Source organism: Heterodontus francisci, chromosome 13 (assembly GCF_036365525.1).
Source record: "Heterodontus francisci isolate sHetFra1 chromosome 13, sHetFra1.hap1, whole genome shotgun sequence".
Taxonomy (NCBI): Eukaryota; Metazoa; Chordata; class Chondrichthyes; order Heterodontiformes; family Heterodontidae; genus Heterodontus; species Heterodontus francisci.
The window spans coordinates 119,793,204-119,806,914 of NC_090383.1; the positions used below are offsets into that span (position 1 = coordinate 119,793,204).

Consider the following 13,711-nt stretch of genomic DNA (forward strand, 5'->3'; position numbering starts at 1 on the left):
ACACCCTTACCAGTGTTTGATTTTAAATAATGTCCACCTAAACCATCTAAAATAGAAGTTTTTACTCACATATGATGCCAAAATTCCACCTGAATTTTCAAACTGAAAATCAGAGTGGGTCAGGGGAATCTAGGGAAAGATTTCAGTCCTTAAAACTGACCGCTCTGAACAAGCTTTTGATCACCTGTCCCAGTATTGGCTTATGTGGTAGTGTCAAATTTTTATTTGGTTACTCTCCTGTGAAGCACCGTAGGATGTTTTACTAGATTAAAGTCACTATATAAATGCACATTGTTATTGTTGCCCAATACTTATTTTCTTGTCTTATTAAGCAAGATTTAGAGCAGAGAAATATGAGTCAACTCCTCCAGCCTTGATACTGGTTAAAGGAGAGTATTGAGAGCAGTCAGAGATTGAGCCAAAACTCATAGCATCACAGCAAGGCAACTGATTAGGAAATCACTGGTTACCTTAACTTGCAAAGCTTGGAATTTTACTCATTGTGTCAGTGCCAGTTCTCAACCAACCATCTATTTATGTACGATCTGCCTGTCCTCTGGAGGGAAAAGACATGTCCAGACTTTGCGTCTTTTTGAATTAAACAAAAGCACGGGGGACATTAGTCCCTGGTGCATTCTCCATGGCAACATCTGAACCAATCAGCACCCTTTTCACATGAAATATAAATTGTTGCTCTCTTTGAAATTTGGCATTCTTGCGCCCATCCAGATGAGTGCAAGACAAAAAGCTTTGACATCTTTTTTTTTTTAAAAAGCAATAGAACAAAAGAACAAAGAACAGTACAGCACAGAAACAGGCCATTCGGCCCTCCAAGCCTGCGCCGACCTTGATGCCTGCCTAAACTAACACCTTCTGCACTTCCGGGGCCCATATCCCTCTATTCCCTTCCTATTCATGTATTTGTCAAGATGCCTCTTAAACGTCGCTATCGTATCTGCTTCCACTACCTCCCCTGGCAGCAAGTTCCAGGCACTCACCACCCTCTGTGTAAAGAACTTGCCTCGCACAACCCCTCTAAACTTTGCCCCTCTCATCTTAAACCTATGTCCCCTAGTAACTGACTCTTCCACCCTGGGAAAAAGCTTCTGACTATCCACCCTGTCCATGCCGCTCATAACTTTGTAAACCTCTATCATGTCGCCCCTCCACCTCCGTCGTTCCAGTGAAAACAATCCGAGTTTTTCCAACCTCTCCTCATAACCAATGCCCTCCAGACCAGGCAACATCCTGGTAAACCTCCTCTGTACCCTGTCCAAAGCCTCCACGTCCTTCTGGTAGTGTGGCGACCAGCATTGCACACAATATTCTAAGTGTGGCCTAACTAAGGTTCTGTACAGATGCAACATGACTTGCCAATTTTTATACTCTATGCCCCGACCGATGAAGGCAAGCATGCCGTATGCCTTCTTGACTACCTTATCCACCTGCGTTGCCACTTTCAGTGACCTGTGGACCTGTACGCCCAGATCTCTCTGCCTGTCAATACTCCTAAGGGTTCTGCCATTTACTGTATACCTCCCACCTGCATTAGACCTTCCAAAATGCATTACCTCACATTTGTCCGGATTAAACTCCATCTGCTATTTCTCCGCCCAAGTCTCCAACAGATCTATATCCTGCTGTATCCTCTAACAATCCTCATTATTATCCGCAACTCCAGCAACCTTTGTGTCGTCCGCAAACTTACTAATCAGACCAGCTACATTTTCCTCCAAATCATTTATATATACTACAAACAGCAAAGGTCCCAGCACTGATCCCTGCGGAACACCACTAGTCACATCCCTCCATTCAGAAAAACACCCATCCACTGTTACCCTCTGTCTTCTATGACAGAGCCAGTTCTGTATCCATCTTGTCAGCTCACCTCTGATCCCGTGTGACTTCACCTTTTGTACCAGTCTGCCATGTGGGACCTTGTCAAAGGCTTTATTGAAGTCCATATAGATAACATCCAATGCCCTTCCTTCATCAATCATCTTCGTCACTTCCTCAAAAAACTCAATCAAATTAGTAAGACACGACCTCCTCTTCACAAAACCATACTGTCTCGCTAATAAGTTCGTTTGTTTCCAAATGGGAGTAAATCCTGTCCCGAATAACCCTCTCTAATAGTTTCCCTGCCACTGACATAAGGCTCACCGACCTATAATTTCTTGGATTATCCTTGCCACCCTTCTTAAACAAAGGAACAACATTGGCTATTCTCCAGTCCTCTGGGACCTCACCTGTAGCCAATGAGGATGCAAATATTTCTGTCAAGGCCCCAGCAATTTCCTCCCTTGCCTCCCTCAGTATTCTAGGGTAGATCCCATCAGGCCCTGGGGACTTATCTACCTTAATGCTTTGCAAGACACCCAACACCTCCTCCTTTTTGATAATGAGATGACTGAGACTATCTGCACTCCCTTCCCTAAGCTCATCATCCACCAAATCCTTCTCTTTGGTGAATACTGATGCAAAGTACTCATTTAGCACCTCGCCCATTTCCTCTGGCTCCACACATAGATTCCCATTTCTGTCCTTGAGTGGGCCAACCCTTTCCCTGGTTACCCTCTTGCTCTTTATATACGTATAAAAAGCCTTGGGATTTTTCTTAATCCTGAGTGCCAATGACTTTTCATGACCACTTTTAGCCCTCCTGACTCCTTGCTTAAGTTCCTTCCTACTGTCTTTATATTCCTCAAGTGCTTCGTCTGTTCCTAGCCTTCCAGCCCTTACGAATGCTTCCTTTTTCTTTTTGACTAGGCTCACAATATCCCGCGTTATCCAAGCTTCCCAAAACTTGCCAAACTTATCCTTCTTCCTCACAGGAACATGCTGGCCCTGGATTCTAATCAGCTGACGTTTGAAAGACTCCCACATGTCAGATGTTGATTTACCCTCAAACAGCCGCCCCCAATCTAAATTCTTTAGTTCCTGCCTAATATTGTTATAATACTGAAGTTCTGTATTACCAAGCGACTATTCATCTACTTCTCCTGCCTTTCCCTCAAGTATTTATCTACTTCACATTTAACAGGTATGGATTCTGATTGCCCTACAGCTGCTGGTCGGAAAGCAGAAGCAGAGGGGAAAGGAGCATGAAAGTGTGACATTCAAACAGGAATAGAGGGGATATGAAGGGGGGGTAAAAAATGCTTCATTATCTGATGCAATTTTTAAAATTTCTCAGGATTGGGCATCACTGACAAGGCCATCCAGGCTGTCCTGAAAAGCTACTGGTGGTGAACCTTGTTGAACCTCTGCAGTGTGTCTAGTGAAGATGTTAGGTAGAGAGTTCAAGGTCACTTCCAGTCACTGCGAGGGATGGGTGTGTAGGATGGTTAGCAGCAAGGGCAGGTGGCTGGCCTTCAGCGGGCCACCCCCACCCTTTCCCTATGTTGGGTCCCTCATCCAGGTACCAAGGCCCTTTTAACGCAGAATCACCCTCCCCTGGAACCAGCAAGCAACCCCCACGGTTTTTCTTGCTGTGCTCCCAGTGCAGCAACAGGCCCACCTGCCCCTCGGCTAATTGCTGCGACAGGAGGCCCTTAATTGGGCCTCAATTGGCAGTGGGGTGGGAGGGCCATTCACAGGCTTTCTCGCCCCAGACTTAATTTTGGCTGAGGTCACCATCCCACCTGATTACATGCTCTTCCGCCTCCAAGTCCGCCGTGGGGAACAGCATAAAAGTCCCCTCCGTCTCCCCCCCGTCCCCCGTGTTTGCCATGCCATTGTTAACCCAATTTATTGGAGAGGGGTTGCCATTTACACATTAATACCTTCTCCAAGGCTGGTCCAGACATGCAGATTGACTCCGGGATCTTGTACTGCGCATGCAAATGACAGGATAAGGTCATCTGACCTTTTCACACCAACTTGTTTTTCAGGAGTGTGTCCATTCTGGGTTTGTTTCATAAGTTCATTCTATAGTTCATATTTTCTTCGTGCGTGGGCATGGTAATTTAGTAGAGATATGATCACTCACCTTCAATGTGTAAAATCCACCCTACAGAGCACAGCAACCCAAGTTGGCAGTCACCAGTGGTGATTAACCAAGTGAAGCTCAGTGCAATTAATGCTCAGTTATCTTTAATACTTAGAGATAAAGTTACATCTGTGCTTGGTAGGTCTCAATTATTCTGAATCTTGACTATGTTAATTTGCAACTAAACAAAAACTGAGTGCAAGGTAGTACCGCCCAGCTCAGAATAAAAACCTATTTAATTGCTGCAGAATTTGCAGTCAGCCTTCTCTCTTATGCACATGAATCTCATCTTTGTGGCTATTTATGAACACTTCACAATCTACTATTAGTCAGTCAATATACACCTCCCCTCCCTGAAAGTAAGTGAGAATCTTACAAACAGTCACTATATCATTAATGCATTTGATATTAGGGAGAACCAAGTCAGAAACCAAGATCTTAAATGCGTGAAGCGGAGTTCGAAGGGATAAGAAATTAACTGCCCACAGTAAACCTGGCTGAGCTGTCAATAGATAAACCTATGGACAGTGGGAAACATTCAAAGAAGTATTTGGTTTGGTACCTGACCCTAAAAGGCGAAAGCTCAACTTGTGCATTTAAAACAACCATGGTCAACAAACAACGTCAGAGACAGTATTGAGCTAAAAAAAAAAATGGCTTACACAAACGCAAGGAAAAAGGGGAATTTAGTGGACTCAGTGCTACAAAAAAAGCGATAGCACAAATGAAAAGTAATGAGGTGCAAAGGAAGGAGAATGAACAAAGATTTGCAAGAGATATCAAAGTAGGACAATGGATTGTGGACCCATAAAGACAAATGCAGGTGAGATTAGAATGGATAAGGGGGAAATGGCAGTCTTGCTAAATGAGTACTTTATATCCATCTCACAGTAGAGGAAGAGGGTACAGTATCAGCAATAAAGGAGAACCTTAAAATTAAGGGGAGGAACTTGGTGAAATTAACATATGCAAAATAAAGATCATAATGGGGCTCAATGTTATATTAAGGAGGGGAGTGGGGAGGGGGGGGGGGGGGTGGGAAGCGGTTGGAGTGGGTCTACCAGAATTGCTCTTGCAGAGTGCCAACATGGACAGAATGGCGTCCTTGTGTGCTGTAATCATTCTATGATCCTATTTAAATTTCTGGGATCTGACAGTTCCCACCTCAGGGTATTTGGAAAAATAGGTGGAATTATTATAGATGCATTAGTCTTAATTTTCCAAAGCTTACTAGATTCAGGAATTGTGTCTATGGGTTGGAAAATTGCACATGTATGTCTGGAGAGCAGACTGATTCTATTGTCAGGCCACATCTCACCCATAAAACTGACTCCTTGGGAGTTAGAGGAATAAATCATGAATGAGGTTAATGTTCTTCAACTTTGAAAGATGTACAAAAGAGCAATTTAATGGAGGTGTACAAGATACAATGGAATAGGAAAAGTAAAATCGGGGAAATGCTTCGGTTTTGCCAGGCCCCCCCCAACCACCAAGTCAAAAAAAGTCTAGGTTTAGAATTACGAAGGGCCAGTTTAAGCCAGGCACCTTAAGTTACCTCCTTCCACAGGAGGGTGATCAACAACTAGCGCAATTTGCCAAGAGTGATCAAGACTAGACACTGGACTCAGATTTAAGGAACAGTTAGATGGTACAAATGGAAAGATAGCAGGGTCAGTATTCAGGAGAGAAAAGACATCAGCTGTACCAAAGCATTTTCTTGCATAGAATGTACCACACAGAAACAGGCCATTCTGCCCAACTGGCCCATGTTGGGGTTTTATGCTCCATCCAAGGCTCCTCTCACCTTAGTTCATCTCCCTCCATCAACATACCCTTCTATTCCTTTCTCCCTAATATCACTTCACCTTAAATGCATCGATGATATTCACCTCAACCACTCCAGGCTAGAAAGTTCCACATTCTAACCATTCTCAAGGTAGAGAATTCTCCCCAACTTCCTATTGGACTATCGTATATTTTCAGCCCCTAGTTTTAGTCTCCTGCACAATTGGAAACATCTTCTCCACGTCTACCCTATTGAACCCCTTCATAATTTTAAAGACTTCTTTCAGGTGAACCCTCAGCCTTCTCTTTTATAGAGAAAAAGAAACCAGCTATTCAGTCTCTCCTAATAGATAAAACTTCTTAGCTCTGGTATTGTCCTTGTACTTTTTTTGTACTCTTCTCCAGAACTTAATCTGAAACGGTCTCGTGAACTATTTGGTTTTGGAAATAAACTGCTTCCTGCAGGTTGGATGGCTCAGGAAAAATTCTGGAAAAGGACGATACTAAAAAGTTTTCACTTAATCCCCATGTGAATGAACAATTCCAGGCTTTCTTTTGGGATTTCAGCTAAATTATTACAAGGGATTTTTTGGAGAAATTTCACAGACATTTTAAAAATTCATTCATAGGATGTGGGCGTCACTGGCAAGGCCGGTATTTATTGGCCAACCCCATTTGCCCTTGAAGTAGTGATGGCAAGCCGCTTTCTTGAACCGCTGCAGCCCATGTTGGGTAGGTACACCCACAGTGCTGTTAGGAAAGGAGTTCCAGGATTTTGACCCAGCAACAGTGAAGGAATGATAATCAGAATGGTGTGTGACTTGGAGGGCAACTTGCAGGTGGTCTCAAGGAATGTCAAGAACTTAAAAAGTTTTATCTGATTACTTAATTCCCTGATGGAGGAAAATAAGCAGCTTTGAGAACATGTTGCATTACGTTTTTGTCTACAGTCCTGTACCCAGTGCAGTACTGACAGTGATTTTCAACTTACTCATGAGAAGTTGAAACAACTCAATTAATTTCGTATTACATCATCGCAATTGGAATTTTCCATTGCACCTATCCCTCTCTACTGAAGGTGGCTGCTTTAGCTGCCAGTTTAAGAAACAGGACAACTCCAGTGAGCCAAGACAGAAGTCTGTTAGTGAGGATGAAGGACAGAATGCTTTCTCTGCACTCAGACCACAAATACTAGTGGGAGGTGGGGAGCAGTGGGATGGGGAGGGGATAACTTGACATGGGATGTAACAGATAAAGATAAACCTCCTTAAAAGGATAACAATCTACTTCCACAGACTGAACTCCTGCAGTACTTTGCCTCAGTGGCTACTGGCACTCATTATTGCTCAATGGGAATGACCATTTGACAATGGTATCTGAGGTGTTTAAGATGATTAAAGGAGTTTATAGGGTGGATAGAGAGAAACTATTTCCTTTAGTGCAGGAATCCAGAGCATTGGGGCATGACGTTAAAATTAGAGCCAGGCCATTCAGGGGTGATGTCAGGAAACACTCCTTCACACAATGGGTAATGGAAATCTGGAACTCTTCCTCCAAAAAGTCATTGAGGATGGGGATCAATTGAAAAATGTCACAATGGAGATGGACAAATGTTTGTTGGCTGAGACTATCGAAGGTTACGGAGCAATGGCAGGTAAATACAAGCAAGATATAGCTCAGCCATGATCTGATTGAGTGGCAGAACAGGCTCGAGTAGGCGAATGGCCTTTTCCTGTTCTTAAGTATGGGATGTGCCTATGCTGTTGTGACAAGGAATGTTCCATATGTTTTAATGGTGAGTTGTGCCGAATACTGATGAACTAGTGGCCATTCTCCTAATGGAGATGGGGAAAGGCCACTGATCCGATCTCTTTGGAACTGCTTTGGCTTCAAGGAGACATAGCTGGTGATGGAGAGCTGAAACTGAGTTGACCATCCATTGTAAGGTCACTAAACACAAATTGAACCAGGTGGGTTGGTAATGCCCCAAGATATTGATGATTGGCCAGCCAGCATAGCCAATTAGAGACTCCTAGATTATTCTTCCCAATTGCCTCCAAGTACTCTACAAGTCAGGTAGGAGCACAAATTGGACCAGCAGTGGGACGATCACCATTACTCTCTTCAACGTATTAAACTCCATCGCAACATAGAAATTGCTGGATGAAAAAAGACCCAGATCCATCTAGTTCATGCACCATCTTGGCAGTCACATCATATAATGATAATGCAGTCACCGATAATCAAGCTGGTAACAATTAGCCAACAACAGACCCAGACAGGAGGTGAGGAAAACCGCCAGTGGTGAAAAACATTGGGAGCCATAGGTTCAAAGTCACCTGTTCCTCCCATGCACACTCCACTCAACTCAACCACAAAAGCAAAAAATAGTATGGATGTTAGAAATCGTGGAAATCTGAAATAAAGAAAGAAAATGTTGGAAATATTCAGCAGATCTGGTAGCATCTGTGGATAGAGAAACAGAGTTAACGTTTTAGGTCGGTGATCTTTCAGCAGAACATTCACACTTTGCGCTCCCCAATTCCCAAGTGCGCTGGGCCCAAGCGTAGAATGAATTCATCAGGCAATCAGAAACTCTACCCGAGTGGATTTCTCAGTGTTTTGGTGAAACTCTTGTGCATTCTGTGCAGGTCTGAATAAAAAGTAGTACTGGCAGGCTATTCAACAGCAGTTACCTGCATTCTGTCACAAGCTGTTGCTATCCAATGCCTCAGTGCGGAAGCAATCAGGGTTCGCTATCTAACTTGTTATCCTCCCTTCCTAGCCTGAGACATAAACGAAAACATAACAGTCTCCCAGGCTGAGCTGTTTAGCTATGTATAATGCCAAAACCCTCGCTCTCTTTGTGTGCATCTCATGTGGTTGATCCAAAAAGAACTTGGTATTCCGAATGAGGATTTTCCTACAGATGACAATAGCATTCAGAACCATTCCAAACCTCGAACACCCAAAAATTCAAAGAGGATAAACCAGAGAGTGAGAAACACACCAGCATAAATAAAACCATTCTGATTAAAGGTTATCGACCGAAACGTTAATGCTGATTTTCTCTCCACAGATGCTGCCAGACCTGCTGAGTATTTCAAGCACTTTATGTTTTTATTTCCGATTTCCAGCACCCACAAAATTTTGCTTTTGGGCAAGTAAAAACCATGTTCTCTGGTGAGATGGATTGTGGGGGCTTAGCCAGTGCAGAGGTGGGGTGGAGGCGAGTGGCCTTAGGGTTTAGATGCTACTGCCAGATTTCTGCTAACTTGGTACAGAGCAGGTATGAATATTTCTGGGTTTGTTCAGCATGGAATCATGCATTTATCTCCAGATGTCAGGGAGTTCCTTCATTATGTGTTTTAACACCAAATGAACCTTGTACTGTGGCCACAAATATAGGCTGATTATCTTTCTGTTTTCATTCATAAACTGGTCTAGCCAAGCACAGGTTAAATGCATTTACTGAGGCAAGCAAAAGAACCTTTGCTTGATTCCAACAGTACCTTTCTACGACTCACTGGTATTCAGACAGGAGCACCTAACACAAACTAGAACAGAGCAAGATAGTTAGCAACGTTATTTGCTCGGGACATCATAACTTGCTCTTATGAGTGAAGGAAGGTTAACATGGATGAAAGATCAACTGCATTTGGTCGGTGAATGTAACTCAGATTGTGGGGTTGGTGGGAGGGAGAGGGGGGGGGGATGGGAGGGGGGTGGCAGGGGAGAGAAAGGGGCGAGTAATTAACTCAACTAGGAGGAAAAGAAGAAATTATCCCGCTAAAAAGAACCCCTACCACAGAGAGTGGTTGAGGCTGCATTTAAGGGGAATCTAGATAAACACTTGAGGAACAGAAGGAAATGTTGACAAAGCAAGACTCATGTGGAGCATAGATAAGTTGGGCCAAATGCCCTGTTTCTGTACTGTGAAATTCCATTGTGCCTGTGCTGGCTCTTTGAAAGAGCTTTCCAATTAGTCCCTCTCCCCCTGCTCTTTTCCCCCAAAGCCCTGCAAATGTCCCAGTATATTTTACACCTTTCTATCCTTGTTATCAGATGTTAACAGTTTTAAAATCAGCCATACACAATCTTGTACAGTGCCGCAGGTACACACATACAGATCTATGATGATTGCACAGTGTTTAGTAACATTCGCAACTCCTCAGCTACTGAAGCAGTCCGTACCCACATGCAGCAAGACCTGTACAACATCCAAGCTTGGGCTGATAAGTGGCAAGTAACATTTGTGCCACACAAGTGCCAGGCAATGACCATCTCCAACAAGAGAATCTAACCATCTTCCCTTGATGTTCAATAGCATTACCATCACTGAATCCCCCAACATTAACTTCCTGGGAGTTACCATTGACCAGTAACTTAACTACACCTACCATATAAATGCCGTGGCTACAAGAGCAGGTCAGAGGCTGGGAATTCCACAGTGAGTAACTCACCTCCTGATTCCCAAAGTCTGTCCACCATCTACAAGGCACAAGTCAGGAGTGTGATGGAATGCTCTCTACGTGCCTGGATGGGTGCAGCTCCAACAACATTAAAGAAGCTCAACACCATCCAGGACAAAGCTACCCACTTGACTAGCACCTCATCCACCACCTTCAACATTCATACATCCAGCACGCAGTGGTAAGAGTGTGCACCGTATTCAAGATGCACTGCAGCAACTCACCAAGGCTCCTTTGACAGCACCTTCCAAACCCACGATCTCTACCACCTAGAAGGACAAGGACAGCAAATGCATGGGAACACCACTTTCTGCAAGTTTCCCTCCAAGTCGCACCATCCTAAGCTGGAACTATTATGCCGTTCCTTCATGGTCACTGGGTCAAAATCCTGGAACTCCCTCCCTAACAGCACTCTGGGTGTATTTTACACCACATGGACTGTAGTGGTTCAAGAAGGCAGCTCACCACCACCTTCAAGGGCAATTAGGGATGGGCAATAAATGCTGGCCGAGCCAGTGACGTTCACATTGCATGAACAAATAATTTTTAAAAATCCACACTACATCTGTGTACTAGAGTGTTTACAATCGACCAGCAAACAAATTTGGTAGATGGGGGAGAGTAGAGTCTTGAAAACAAAAGCACAAATCCATTTACCTGCTGTGGTCATTTCAACACCAGCCAGTAGAATGATGAGTGTGTGGAGCAGGTAATACATTCTAAAGAAAGATAAAGAAAAAATGGTTAGAAATTGAATTTTCTCCAAAACTAAGTGAGACTAACAACCAGCAGAGCTTCTCTACCCTTCTTTACACAAAAGCCTCACCAAAAGTGTGCATGTTTTGTTAGAATAACTGTGATCCCACCCCACCCCCACCGCCTCAGACATCCCTGTGTACAATTCCCCCTTCCCTATGCAACAGTCACTGTAAATATGCACCACGAACCCACAGGCACTTTCATCTCTTCAAGTCCACTGCTCCAAATCCCTTGAAACTGGTCTCCCCTCACATTTGCATATGGATAGATGAGTAGAAGTAACACTAAACATAATTATCCACACAAAGGATGCGGGACATGGAAGGTACGTACTCAAAACCCCTCGCAGATTCCAGTATAGGAACAGATAACAATGGTCGACATGATCTCCTTGACTGGTGTGGATCACCTGACGGGGTTGGAAAGGAATTTTCCCCAGAGTAATTTTCTCTTTATTGTGGCTATCCAGATAGCCGGGTGGTGAAGGATAAAACTGGAACCTAATCTTGCCACACTTCTAAGCTTTTATTTACAGAAGTAATTACAAACATGCACCTCCAAACTCAATAACCACAGTTTCAGTCTGCTCCTACATATAGGAGCTCGAGTGAATCCTCAGTTAACGCCCATCACCTGAACACAATTAAACATACAATTAATATACACAACATACTGGCCCTGGGGTTTTCCCTTCTGGTGTTTCTATCTCATGGGAGATTATATGCCTATGGGGGGGGTTGGAAAAACAGTCTATTCTGCATGCTCTGGTGGGGTAGGCTTGATCAGTCTGCTGGTGTTTTCCTACCACTCAATTTTGTATGTTCATAATAGGGTAACAACCCCTCGAACCTGTTCCACCATTCAATTAGATCATGGCTCATTTGTACCTCAACTCAAATTTAACCCGTCATTCATCCCTATTCATCCCAACCTGCCTTACCAAATAGAAATCACAATCAGTACAGCACATGACGCCATTCGGCCCATCGTGTCTGCACCGGCCCTCCGAATGAGCAATTCACCTAGCTCCATTCCCCCGCCTTCTCCCCGTAAAGCTGTGCATTCTTCCTTTTTAGATAACAGTCTAATTCTCTTTTGAATGCTTTGATTGAATCCGCCTCCACCACACTCTCAGGCAGTGCATTCCAGATCCTAACCAATCGCTGCGTGAAGACATTTTTTTTTTTATCATGTGGCTTTTGTTTCTTTTACCAATTACTTTAAATCTGTCCCCTCTCGTTCTCAATCTTTTAATGAGTGGGAACAGTTTCCCTCCATCTACTCTGTCCAGACCCCTCGTGATTTTGAATACATGTATCAAATCATCTCTCAGCCTTCTCTTCTCCAAGGAAAACAGTCCCAACTTCTCCAATCTATCTTCCTAACTGAAGTTCTCCATCCCTGGAACCATTCTCGCGAATCTTTTCTGTACTCTCCCCAATGCCCTTGCATCTTTCCTCAAGTGCGGCACCCAGAACTGGATGCCATACTCCAGCTGAGGCGGATATAGTGTCTCACACAAGTTCAACATAACTTCCTTGCTCTTGTACTCTATGCCCCTATTAATCAAGCCTATGATACTGTATGCTTTATTAATCACACTCAACTTGTCCTGCTACCTTCAATGACTTATGCACATATTCTTCCAGGTCCCTCTGTTCGTACATCCCCTTTAGAATTGTATCCTTTATCTTATATTCTCTCTCCATGTTTTTCAAACCAAAAATGAATTACTTCATATTTCTCTGTATTGAACTTTATCTGCCACCTGTCTGCCCATTCCACCAACTTGTCTATGTCCTTTCGAAGTTTTACACTATCCTCCTCACAGTTCACAATGCTTCCAAATTTTGTCTCATCCACAAATTCTGAAATTGTGCCCTGTACACCAAGGTCTAGCTAATTAATATATATCAGGAAGAACAAGGGTCCCAACACTGACCCCTGGGGAACTCGACTATAAACCTTACTCCAGCCCGAAAAACATCCATTGATCACTACTCTCTGTTTCCTGTCACTCAGTCGATTTTGCGTCCATGTTGCTACTGTCCCTTTTATTCCTTAAGCTATAACGTTGCTCACAAGTCTGTTGTAGGGCAATGTATCAAATGCCTCCCAGAAGCCCATGGACACCACATCAACAGCATTACCCTCAACAATGCTCCCTGTTTATCTATCGATCGCAGAGACCTTCTATTAGGCAGGAACTGGGGAGCATAAATTGGGAACAGATGTTCTCAGGGAAATGCACGACAGAAATGTGGAGGTTGTTTAGGGAGCACTTGCTGCGACTGCTGGATAGGTTTGTCCCAATGAGGCAAGGAAGGGATGGTAGGGTGAAGGAACCTTGGATGACAAGAGATGTGGAACAGCTAGTCAAGAGGAAGAAGGAAGCTTACTTAAGGTTGAGGAAGCAAGGATCAGACAGGGCTCTAGAGGGTTACAAGGTAGCCAGGAAGGAACTGAAGAATGGACTTAGGAGAGCTAGAAGGGGACATGAAAAAGTCTTGGCGGGTAGGATTAAGGAAAATCCCAAGGCGTTCTACACTTACGTGAGGAACAAGAGGATGGCCAGAGTGAGGGTAAGGACGATCAGGGATAGTGGAGGGAACTTGTGCCTGGAATCAGAGGAGGTCCTAAATGAATACTTTGCTTCAGTATTCACTAGTAAGGGGGAACCTGGTCGTTTGTGAGGACAGTGTGA

General features: G+C 43.8%; 1 protein-coding gene across 1 annotated transcript in view; it reads right to left on the minus strand.

Annotated features, from left to right (window-relative positions):
- The window catches only part of LOC137376648 (V-set domain-containing T-cell activation inhibitor 1-like), a 52,168-nt gene that overhangs the window by 17,439 nt on the left and 21,018 nt on the right, over positions 1-13,711 (minus strand). Inside the window, exon 2 of the mRNA XM_068045605.1 lies at positions 10,906-10,967. Within this exon, the coding sequence (XP_067901706.1) occupies positions 10,906-10,966 (61 nt within the window). The 5' untranslated portion in view covers position 10,967. The remainder of the gene's footprint in view (positions 1-10,905; positions 10,968-13,711) is intronic.